The sequence below is a fragment of the Arachis stenosperma genome, chromosome 5 (genome assembly GCF_014773155.1).
Source record: "Arachis stenosperma cultivar V10309 chromosome 5, arast.V10309.gnm1.PFL2, whole genome shotgun sequence".
NCBI lineage: Eukaryota > Viridiplantae > Streptophyta > Magnoliopsida > Fabales > Fabaceae > Arachis > Arachis stenosperma.
This window is the reverse complement of record NC_080381.1, coordinates 55,808,654-55,821,286: the sequence shown is the minus strand read 5'-3', so window position 1 is coordinate 55,821,286 and position 12,633 is coordinate 55,808,654. Positions and strand designations below refer to the sequence as shown.

The following is a 12,633-nucleotide window of genomic DNA, read 5'->3' as shown; positions in this document are numbered from 1 at the left end:
ATGCATCACTTCGGCGTTTAAACGCCAGAATTACATGGAAAGGCATTTTACATGCCTAATTGGTGAAGGGATGTAAATCCTTGACACCTCAGGATCTGTAGACCCCACAGGATCCCCACCTACCATATTCTCCCCTCTTCTCAACATTCATCCTCTCTTTCCAATAAACACTCTTCCCCAAAACCCTTCACCAATCACCTCAATCTCTCTTCCCAATTACCCCCTTCACCACTCACATCCATCCACTCTTCCCCAAAAACCCCACCCACCTTCAAAATTCAAATTTCTTTCCCACCCAAACCCACCCTAAATGGTCGAACCTACTCCCTCCCCCCTCACTATATAAATCCCTTCATTCTCCTTAATTTTCACACAACACAACCCCCTCTTCTACACCTTGGCCGAATACACCTCCCCCTCACTCTCCTCCATATTTTCTCTTCTTCTTCTTTTCTTTCTTCTCTTGCTCGAGGGAGAGCAATATTTTAATTTTGGTGTGGTAAAAGCATAGCTTTTTGTTTTTCCATTACCATTGATGACACCTAAGACCAGAGAAACCTCTAGAAAAGGGAAAGGGAAGACAAAAGCTTCCACCTCCGAGTCATGGGAGATGGAAAGATTCATCTCCAAAGCCCATCAAGACCACTTCTATGATGTTGTGGCCAATAAAAAGGTGATCCCTGAGGTCCTTTTCAAGCTCAAGAAAAATGAGTTTCCGGAGATCCGACATGAGATTCAAAGAAAAAGTTGGGAAGTTCTGACCAACCCCATTCAACAAGTCAAAATCTTGATGGTTCAAGAGTTCTATGCCAATGCATGGATCACTAGGAACCATGATCAAAGTATAAACCCGAATCCAAAGAACTATCTTACAATGGTTCAGGGGAAATACTTAGATTTTAGTCTGGAAAATGTGAGGTTGGCATTCAATTTGTCCATGATGCAAGGAGATGCACACCCCTACACAAGAAGGGTCAACTTTGATCAAAGGTTGGACCAAGTCCTTAGGGACATATGTGTTGAAGGAGCTCAATGGAAAAGAGACTCTAAAGGCAAGCCGGATCAATTAAGAAGACTGGACCTCAAGCCTGTGGCTAGAGGATGGTTAGAGTTCATCCAACGCTCCATCATCCCCACTAGCCACTGATCTGAAGTTACTGTGGATCGGGCCATCATGATTCATAGCATCATGAATGGAGAGGAAGTAGAAATTGATGAAGTCATCTCCCTTGAATTCTACAAAATAGCCGATAAGTCCTCTACTTTAGCAAGGCTAGCTTTTCCTCATCTTATTTGCCATCTATGTTACTCAGCTGGAGTCATCATAGAAGGAGACATCCTCATTTAGGAGGACAGGCCCATCACTAAGAAAAGGATGGAGCAAACAAGAGATCCCACTCATGGAACCCAAGGGACGCATGAGGAAGCTCATCACCAAGAAATCCCGGAGATGCCTCAAGGGATGCACTTTCCTCCCAACAACTATTGGGAACAACTCAACACTTCCTTAGAAGATTTGAGTAACAATGTGGATCAATTAAGGGTGGAACATCAAGAGCACTCCATCATTCTCCATAAAATTAGAGAAGATCAAAGAGCAATGATGGAGGAGCAACAAAGGCAAGGAAGGGACATAGAAGAGCTTAAGGACATCATTGGTCCTTCAAGAAGAAGACGCCACTAAGGTGGATTCATTCCTTGTTCTTATTTTTCTGTTTTTTTCGTTTTTTATGTTATATGTTTATCTATTTTTTGTGTCTCTACTTCATGATCATTAGTATGTAGTAACTATGTCTTAAAGCTATGAATAAATTTCATAAATCCTTCACCTCTCTTAAATGAAAAATATTTTTAATTCAAAAGAACAAGAAGTACATGAATTTTGAATTTATCCTTGAATTTAGTTTAATTATATTGATGTGGTGACAATACTTTTTGTTCTCTGAATGAATGCTTGAACAGTGCATATTTTTGATCTTGTTGTTTATGAATGTTAAAATTATTGGCTCTTGAAAGAATGATGAATAAGAGAAATGTTATTGATGATCTGAAAAATCATAAAATTGATTCTTGAAGCAAGAAAAAGCAATGAAAAAGCAAAAGCTTGGAAAAAAAATTTAGAAAAAGAAAAAGCAAGTAGAAAAAGTCAATAACCCTTAAAACCAAAAGGCAAGGGTAAAAAGGATCCAAGGCTTTGAGCATCAATGGATAGGAGGGCCCAAGGAAATAAAATCCAGGCCTAAGCGGCTAAATCAAGCTGTCCCTAACCATGTGCTTGTGGCATGCAGATCCAAGTGAAAAGCTTGAGACTGAGTGGTTAAAGTCGTGATCCAAAGCAAAAAGAGTGTGCTTAAGAGCTCTGGACACCTCTAACTGGGGACTCTAGCAAAGCTGAGTCACAATCTGAAAAGGTTCTCCCAGTCATGTGTCTGTGGCATTTATGTATCCGGTGGTAATACTAGAAAACAAAATGCTTAGGGCCACGACCAAGACTCATAAAAGTAGCTGTGTTCAAGAATCAACAAACTTAACTAGGAGAATCAATAACACTATCTGAAATTCTAAGTTCTTATAGAAGCCAATCATTCTAAACTTCAAAGGAAAAAGTGAGATGCAAAAAAAAAAAAACTGTTCAGAAGCAAAAAGCTACAAGTCCCGCTCATCTAATTAGAATTAATATTCATTGATATTTTGAGATTTATAGTATATTCTCTTCTTTTTATCCTAATTAATTTTCAGTTGCTTGGGGACAAGCAACAATTTAAGTTTGGTGTTGTGATGAGCGGATAATTTATACGCTTTTTGGCATTGTTTTTAAGTAGTTTTTAGTATGATCTAGTTACTTTTAGGGATGTTTTCATTAGTTTTTATGCTAAATTCACATTTCAGGACTTTACTATGAGTTTGTGTATTTTTCTGTGATTTCAGGTATTTTCTGGCTGAAATTGAGGGACCTGAGCAAAACTCTGATAGGAGGCTGACAAAGGACTGTTGATGCTGTTGGAATCTGATCTCCCTGCACTCAAAATGAATTTTCTGGAGCTACAGAACTCCACATGGCGCGATCTCAACGGTATTGGAAAGTAGACATTCAGAGCTTTCCAGCAATATATAATAGTCCATACTTTATTTGAGATTTGACGACGTAAACTGGCGCTCAACGCCAGTTCCATGCTGCATTCTGGAGTCAAACGCCAGAAACACGTCACAAACCAGAGTTGAACGCCCAAAACACGTTACAACTTGGCGTTCAACTCCAAGAGAAGCCTCAGCTCGTGGATAGATCAAGCTCAGCCCAAGCACACACCAAGTGGGCCCCAGAAGTGAATTTATGCATCAATTACTTACCTCTGTAAACCCTAGTAGCTAGTTTAGTATAAATAGAACTTTTTACTAGTTTATTAGATATTTTTTATTGTATTATTCAATCTTTGGACGTTTAGTTCTTAGATCTGGGGGCTGGCCATTCGGCCATGCCTGGACCTTTCACTTATGTATTTTCAACGGTAGAGTTTCTACACACCATAGATTAAGGGTGTGGAGCTCTGCTGTACCTCAAGTTTTAATGCAATTACTACTATTTTCTATCCAATTCGATTTATTCCTGTTCTAAGATATTCGTTGCACTTCAACTTGATGAATGTGATGATCCGTGACACTCATCATCATTCTCACCTATGAACGCGCGTGACTGACAACCACTTCCGTTCTACCTTAGACCGGGCGCATATCTCTTGAATTCTTTGATTAGAATCTTCATGGTATAAGCTAGCATTGATGGCGCCATTCATGGGGATCCGGAAAGTCTAACCTTGTCTGTGGTATTCCGAGTAGGATTCCGGGGTTGAATGACTGTGACGAGCTTCAAACTCTTGAAGGCTGGGCGTTAGTGACAGATGCAAAAGAATCACTGGATTCTATTCCAACCTGATTGAGAATCGACAGATGATTAGCCGTGCTATGACAGAGCATTTGGACCATTTTCACTGAGAGGATGGGATGTAGCCATTGACAACGGTGATGCCCTACATACTGCTTGCCGTAGAAAGGAGTGATGAAAAACCAGAAGGAAGAAGTAGGAAAGCAGAGATTCAGAAGGAACACAGCACATCCATACACCTATCTGAAATTCCCACCATTGGATTACATGAGTAACTTTATCTTTATTTTCTATTTATTTTATTATCATTATTTAAACCAATAATCTCTTAATCCATTTAAATCTGCCTGACTGGGATTTACAAGATGACTATAGCTTGCTTCATACCAACAATCTCTGTGGGATCGACCCTTACTCACGTAAGGTATTACTTGGACGACCCAGTGCACTTGCTGGTTAGTTGTGCGTAGTTGTGACTAAGTGTGATTCACGTTTGAGAGCGCTACCAAGTCTTTGGAGCCATTGTTGATGATCACAATTTCGTCCACTAGCCTAGCCCATATAAAAAGTCGCTAAGCTAACTCCTAGGCTAGCCTAACAACACTAAAGCTCCTAACCTCTCTGGTGTACTAACACAAGTGAGAATTTAACCAAAAGTCAATGTTAAGCTGGAGTGCCATAAAAAAATGCTCCTGCAACTGTCTACCTGTCATCACACGTCATCGTTAGGCAAGTCACCATGGTGCTTACCCATCTGCTGGTCGCTGTTTGAAGAGTATATCTCCTTCTGCTCGAACTCCATCTCAGGGTCCTCCTCCTCCTCATCATTAGGAACCACAACAATGTCTCCAAAACCACCGGTAGCACTACAATCACTACTCACGAATTCATTAGCGAGCACAGGTCTGTTCGCATGGATAGGAACAACTCCATCATCAGGAAGTATCGACTAATTTTCAGGCTAACCCTCTAGAATAATAGGCTCAGGAGGAAAGTCCTACTCAGGAGGAATCACTGGGACGTAATCACCAACTAACTCTGGCTCCTCATGTACCATAAGCTTAGGTGCTGCCTGATACAGTGGTTAGGCTGGAATTGGATGTCCAGGTGCATCGGGAAAAGGGTGACCGGAGCGTTAAGATTTAACCAGGATAACGGAAATTCATAGGGAGCATCTGCGCCAAAAAGAGGGCTAGATAGTGGATTCTAAAAAGGGCGATCGCGTAGTACATATCTACAAACTCGAGGCTCTGCTCCTACTACGTAGTAAATATGATAGACCGGATCCTCGTACACGTACGGCTCCTTAACCTTATAAATGATGACTCCCATCTCCATTTGAAGGGGGAAAAAGAAGGGGTAAGAATTGGGAGGTTCTTAGTAGAGTTAGACTAATTAGTCAAGTTAATTGCTTCCATCGCTTTTGTCAGATAGTAAAGTATCTTAAGAATATACTAATACAATAAACAAAGAAGGCAGAGAAAATAGGGATTACAAAACACAAACAAGAAATACAGAAAGCAAAATACAAACACAAAAAATGTACAACAGAGAATGGTGCGCACACAAGAATGATGTATGTCTAGTCCTAGTGTAGGCAATGAGTTCATTTATTGGTTACATACCTATTCCCAATGTTACCTGGAGTCCTTTGACCAGGTAAGCCTTTCTAGTTTGCATACTTGTTGTAAACCTCTTGTCTTACAGTGCGGCACTCTCTAGCCAATGTATGTGTTCATATCCTCTGTAAGAAACCTCTATATTACAGGTTCTAGCCGTGTATGATTTAATATTCTCTATAAGCGACCCTAGGTCTTTAGCTTACAGGTGCAGCCCTTTGTGGCTATGTATCCCTGAAAAGTGATCTCAATAGTCGCACCACCATCTTTCTGGTTGCCTCCTTACAGTAGATTATCACATAATCATTCTTAGTATCATAATTAGTTTCAGAATCTTGATCGTTGTCTCTTTCCTTTTCATGTTCTCTTTTTAATATTTGTTGTTCTTTGTACACTTTCTTAACTAACTTTTATTAACTTCTTAAAGTTCTCTTTTCTCTTTCATCTCTACCTCTTTAATATGTTCTTACTACTTGTTAGATGTTCTATGAAAAAAATTATGAGATTCTGAGTTTAATGTTGCCTTTTTAAGGGTTTTAAGAAATTTTGCCATTTTACTATTATTTTATTATTATTAATAAATAATAATATTTAATATTTTATTCATAAAATATTTTTAATAATATTTTATTCATAAACTTTTGAAAATTGTATTTTGACCTCCCAACTTTTTAGTATTTATACTTTGACCTCCTTAACTTTTAATATTTATACTTTAACCTTCAAACTTTTTATTAATTAACCTTTTACCCCAAAATTTTTTAATATTTACACTTTGATGACACAATAATCAAAACATTAGGGTTTGCTTGTTCTTCCAGAAACTCAAAGTATTCTTCATGTTCTTCAAAAATTCATTAAATTTTCACTTAATCTTTAACTAGTTTTTCAATCTTTTTGGTAATCAATTTTTCTCATATTTCAATTCCAATTTCCAGCTACTTTTTCACATAATTTCTAGCATAATTTTAAATCAAATTCATCACCAAAACTGGGCTGGAGTTTCGGTTTTCTAGTAGCCACAATAACCGAAAATTTAAAGTTACTTTTCATTAAATTTTCAACAAGATTCAAGCACATAAACACTCAAAATCAAGCACAAACCAACTATCACTCAATCACACAATAAGAACACAATTAATCAAGATAAATTTTGCCAAACCTACTTCTTTTTAATGCCGGCTGCACTTCCAAGTTTCCTAGTTCACTTTTCCTCCTAGATTTCAACAAAAAACAACTTTAAATCTCAAAAATTCCAACTGAATGAACCTTAATCAGCTTGTTAGGAAGGATTGCCTCACCTTAAACTTGCTAAAAATGGATGTTCTTTGGCCCACAAGTAACTTAAGCAAGAGATCTAGGAAAGAACATCAAGAAAACACAAGTTTCAAGCGTGGTTTGTCATGGCCGAACCAAAGAGGGAGAGAGAGAGCAGCCACCTAACCTAAATTTAATCCAAGAAAAGTCACATGGTTTTGAAAAGGAAGAAGAAATGACTACTTTAATCGGTTTAAAATTTTGATCGGTGTTTTGGTTAGGAAGAAATTAAGTTTTGAAGATCAAGTGTTCATGGAATTTCTCTCTTTTTATTTCTTCTTGTTTTGGCCTTGGAGGAGAAGAATGAGAAGCTGCTAGGTGTCCCTTGGTGAGTGGAGAAACTGTGGCTAAAGGTGATTGGGTGGTAAAAAGGTTTGTTACAAATATCTTAAGTGGATAATTACTAAAGTTAGATGTATTAGGACACAAGTAATAACACATCTAGAGATTAACATTTGAGCTACTAGTATATATGACACTATAACATAATAATCATGAGAATAGAAGGTATATGATAAAGCATTAGCATTAGTAAAGTCATCAGAAAGTATTGGCATTAACCTGCACCAGTAGACTGTGAGTTCGGTTATTATATTACTAAACTTATCTTCTGTTTTAGCTGAAGCAGATCAAATAATAATATAATAATACTTAAGCAGCTCAAATAATAATATAATAATATTATATTATTATTTTTTCTCTCGCGGTTCGAGTCCTGCTCACTAATCTGAGACTAATTAGGAATCAGAATTTTAAAACTCCTAGCCAAAGCGGCTTAAAAACTAGGTATTTCGTGACTGGAGTCGTCAAGCTTAACTCAATAGAGGTGCTTGCATGAGGACGATGCAGTGATGATGTAGATTGAGGTGCTTGATGATGTGGTCCTTGGAGGTGCTTCCTTTACTGAACTTCCAAAAAACTCCATTTCTTCAGAAAAAAGCTTCGTCTTTCCAAAAACTAGGTCGTTACAAAATACATGTAATCTAATATATCTAACTTTGGTAATTATCTTCCAAATGATATTTTTATATTTTAGTAACTAGATGACTCACCTTAATACTCCACACGGTCTCCCACTCCCAACCACCTCCACCTTTATTTCTTCATCCTTTTCTTCGAGATTAAGAGAGAAAAAGTGAGAGAATTTCAAACGCACACCTTTATTTTCTTCAAGCTTCAAGCTCGGCCTTCTTCCGAACTTAAACCCCTCTAAAAAATCTAAACTAATTAAAGTGTTCTCCTTAATATTTTATCTTCTCTTCATGTTTTTGCTTCTTGAAGTTTTAGCCGTGAAGTGAACATGAAGAAACTTGATGTTCTTGCTTAGAAAATCATATCTAGAAGCCTTGAGGAGCAAGAAACCATCAATTTCAGCTTGAAAAATGTGAGAAAATTGTTTTTGATTTGTTGATGAAGGTTCGGCCTTCATGGTTTCCCTGGACTAAAAGTTAACTTTGATTGAAAATTAGGCAAGAAAGTGAGTTTAGATGTTCCAAGGAGAGAACAGGTTTTAAGCTTACAAAAGAGGTAAGGTTTGGCTAAATCAATTATGGAAAAAGTGTGTATTTGATGTGTGTTTGTTGAATTGATGTTTGGTAATTGAAATAAGTGTTTAAATGATTGTTTGGTGATGTTGTTATGATTTTCAAAAGCTTAGAAATTGAAAATTCTTTAGATGTACCATGGCTAATTTGTTTGGTACTTTTGAAGGACTTGATTTCTACGATTTTTTATGTGTTTTTTATGTGAATTTGAAGGTTAAAAAATGAAATCAAGAATTCTTAAAAGAGATTAAAGAAAAGCTTAAGAAGGTGTTAAAAATCAAAGAAAGATTCATGAAAAAAAAGTGGATGAACTTTTTGATTTTCATGAAAGAAGGGTAAAAAGGTAATTTATTAATAAGGATACAATGATTTTTTGGTATAAGATTAAGGTTAAAATAATAATTTGGAGGTATAAAGATATTTTGGTCATTTAATGAGTTGTTGTTACTTTTTGCGTAACTACTAATAATGATGATCCCATTATCGAATACTCCTAAGACAAATGGGTCAAAGCAAGGGCGGTGAGGCATGGCCAGAGAGGTGGCAAAGTTCTTGTTGATGAGTCTCCCTTTGATTGAGGAACACATTTGGAATAAAGTGATCATTTCATTACTAGGCTGTCAGCCTCTTTTTCACCCTCTACAAGACTAGCTTATGATCTTCCCAACGACCTTGAATTTCTTATCCGTAAAGCAGTAAACCCAATTAAAAAGGAACTGGAAATCAAGTAAACCAGAAAAGTCATCAGGCTAAGAGCCTATTCTTGCAATAGACATGACATAATTGCAAAATGAGTGCCTTCCTTACCTCACATCCTAGTCTGCTCATGGTCATGGAAACCTCGTCTTTTTGGCATAACTGCCTCTAGCAGCCCCTTCTCTAAGACCTTGGTCAATTAGTTCCTTTTACTCATATTCGTGTCTTTTTTGCTCCTATGCATTTGTTCCTATCATATATTTTCGTATGATAGGTCTACCATTGTTGGCTACGAACTCTGCACAAAAGTTGCCTTGGCAAAGGTGGTGAATAAGAATTACTGTGAGTTGTTTGATCTGTACAATCTTAAAGCATAGCTCTTCACGGGTGATCCTCAATCTCAGAATTTGTAATCAGACTTTAGAGCTTCTACAGAATCAGTTTCAAAAATTCCATCTTTTATTTCATAACCTTCAACAACATTAACCATCTTTCTATTGCCCAAAGTTTAACAGCTAAACAGAAATTTTTGACATGTGTCCACAAAAACAAAATAACCATCCGCCTTGGTCATCTTTTGCAATCCCTCCAATCCACAGGCTTCCTTTTGTTTTGCACACCCATTAATATATTTATTTATTATTTTCTTTAGTTTTATAGAAAATATTTCATTTAAATTGTAAAAAATGATAAATAAATGTATTGATGCATCTACGGTTGATTTTGTTCTCTGGAGCTTATACTTGTTCTCCAGATTATCGATTTTGTTCTTGTACTATTGTCATGTAAGATATTCCGTTAATTATTTAACTTTGACCTCACGGTGGGACTACATTAAAACTAAATGAAACTTTTTTAGATTTAAATAAGACACTTTAAATCTTAAATGTCAAAACACGTCCAAATATAGGGGACTAATTTAGAACTTTACCATTAAAAAAATATTTTAAACAGTTATAAAAGATTTTAATTATCCGCATTGCAAGATGTAATAAATATTATAAAAAATATTTTAAATTTTATAAAAATACTTACAAATAATTATAAAAAAAATTAGATGTTACTCTGCAGTAATTTATGCTAAATTATAAATGGTGCACATAAAAAAAATAGACAAAAATGTAATCAGATTGAAATTAAGACATTCATCTAATATTCTTGTCCAAACAATTTATTCTTTTAATTTACCTAAATAGAACGTGAGCCAACTATTTTCTTGAGGGAGTCAATGCGGAGTGGGCATATAATACACTCGTGAACAACTTTTTAATATTGATTCTTGAATGGATCCACCAACGCTTGATATCGTTGACTCTTCTTCCATTGCTCAGTGATTTTCTGAAGATTAATCTCAGAACCACCACCAACACCTATGGCCTTCCTTGCGGCCATTTTCACTTCCTCAGCTTTGGTAATCAAAGACTCATTCCTCATCAACTCTTTAATGGCGTCTCCAATTTCCTCCCCTCTCACCAACCTTTCCCCTTCCCAACCCCAATCCTTCTTCCAAATACCAAACCCTCCATTTGACACCACAAATTCTGCATTTATCTTTTGATCTCCTAACAAAGGCCATCCCAATATGCGAACACCATAAAATGCCGCTTCCATAACTGAGTTCCAACCACAATGACTAAAAAACCCTCCAACAGCACTATGATCAAGAATCTGCCTTTGGTCAACCCATTCTTTAACCACCAACCCCTTATTGTCCTTTGTAATCCTCTCTGCAAGCTCAATTCCTAATACCCCTTCTAACCCTTTCTCTTCATCTTCCTTATCAACCTTGTTACCCTTCACAACCCACAGAAACCTGAATCCACTTCTCACCAACCCATCTCCGATCTCTCTAATTTGGTTACTTTTCAAAGCTATTCTGCTTCCAAAGCAAACATAAATAACAGAACCATTAGGCTGTTTATCAAGCCACTTCAATGACTCTCCCCTTTCGCCTAAACCCTCAAACTCATAGCAGGGAACAAAGGGTCCAAGAGCGTGAACCGGTGGCATGTCTTTCACCACTTCCCCAGCGTTAAGAGCCTTAAGAGTCTTCGACTCCACCTCTTCAAACGTGTTGAGAAAGACACCATGTAGTTTTGTGACCTTAGGACTGTCTTCCAAGAAAAGTTTGCGGTAGATACCGTCCCTGTCAAGAAGCTGCGGAGGGAGCGATGATTTAGACACAGATGAAAAACCCGGAATATCAATACCATCGCCGTCAGAAGTGGATTCAGCTGCTTTGGGGAAGTAGGAATAGAAACAGAACATGGAAGCAGAGGAAGTGAACAAGATATAGTGAGGAACGCCAATGGCGGTTGCAACTGGAAGAACGGGTGAGATCAGTGTCATGTCATAGACGAATGAGGACAAAGGTGGAGAGAGGGAGGACAAGAGAGGATGGAGAAGGTGGCAGGAGCGGCGAATGGCGTCGAATTGGAGGAAGAAAGGGTCTGCATTTGCAGTGTGAGAAGAAGGGAGAAGGTGAAGGTTGAGTTGGTTGACCTGTGGGAAAGCAGAGAAGAACTTTGAGAGAAGGTTTGATTCAGCGTTAGAAACGGTTGGTTTTGGGGTTATGAGTGTGACGTGGCAGTGGTGGTGGCAGAGCATTGCTGCAAGCCTTAGAAACGGGGTTAGATGCCCCATGCCTGCACTTGGCAAGAGAGCCACATGAGCAACACAAGAAGAAGAAGACATGGCTACTAAGGTCTTTCCTTGTTTTGAACTTTTGTTGGATCGGATGTAAAGGGAAAATGTTGCAGATAGAGAAATGTTCGGGGTCTATCTGATATATATAATTCTTATATGCAAAAGGAATTATTTATAGCTAAAACATTGAATTCGTTTACAATGAGCGAGAATCTCTATTTTAGAGGAATACTATTCTATATTCTATATTCTAAAATAACATATGAGCAATGATATAACAAAGGACAGCAGTTGACATCTATTTGTTTGTTCTTTGAAAAATCCAACCAAATGGGCAATTATCCATCACTGTTATAAACTTATAATATTATTTAAGGCGGATGTCATTTGGATTTGGTATACAACACGTGCATTACCAAAAATCATTCATAATTTGTCAATTTGGCAACCAATCCAATGCCTATAAAAAGCCTCCAAGTAAGAAAGAAATGGATCGTCAACAAAAATGAAATCAACCAAGGTGTCATTCCTTCAAATAAATATAAAATTATGTTAAGTATATTATTATTAAAAATTTGTTATAAAATCTTAATTATAATGAGATACATATACTAGAGAGTATTAATAAATTTTTTTTATTCTCTCTATTTTATTTATCTACTTTTTATTTTTATGTATTTATTTTATAACACGTTATCAATACGAAATTTTGATCAAATTTAAAGAAAAAAAGACATAAAAAATTTTAAGAATATATAATGAAGATATTTGTCTTATAAATAGTGCAAGTTCACATATCATTCTCAAAAGTAATATTTATTTCACTTATCTTACTTCCAAAAAAGAATATATTAATACTATTATTGACTCTGGCAATGTGATTGAAGGCTTAAGAAGAGCTATTATTTTATTTTCTGGATAAACAAAATTC

The 12,633-nt window shown here is 36.7% G+C and overlaps 1 protein-coding gene across 1 annotated transcript; it reads right to left on the bottom strand.

Annotated features, from left to right (window-relative positions):
* Positions 1–10,166: 10,166 nt before the first annotated feature.
* LOC130981981 (UDP-glycosyltransferase 708G1-like) lies at positions 10,167–11,928 on the bottom strand. The gene has a single exon (XM_057905769.1). It carries the CDS (start codon positions 11,748–11,750, stop codon positions 10,323–10,325), a length of 1,428 nt encoding a protein of 475 aa, XP_057761752.1. The 5' UTR covers positions 11,751–11,928; the 3' UTR covers positions 10,167–10,322.
* Between the last annotated feature and the right edge of the window lie 705 nt (positions 11,929–12,633).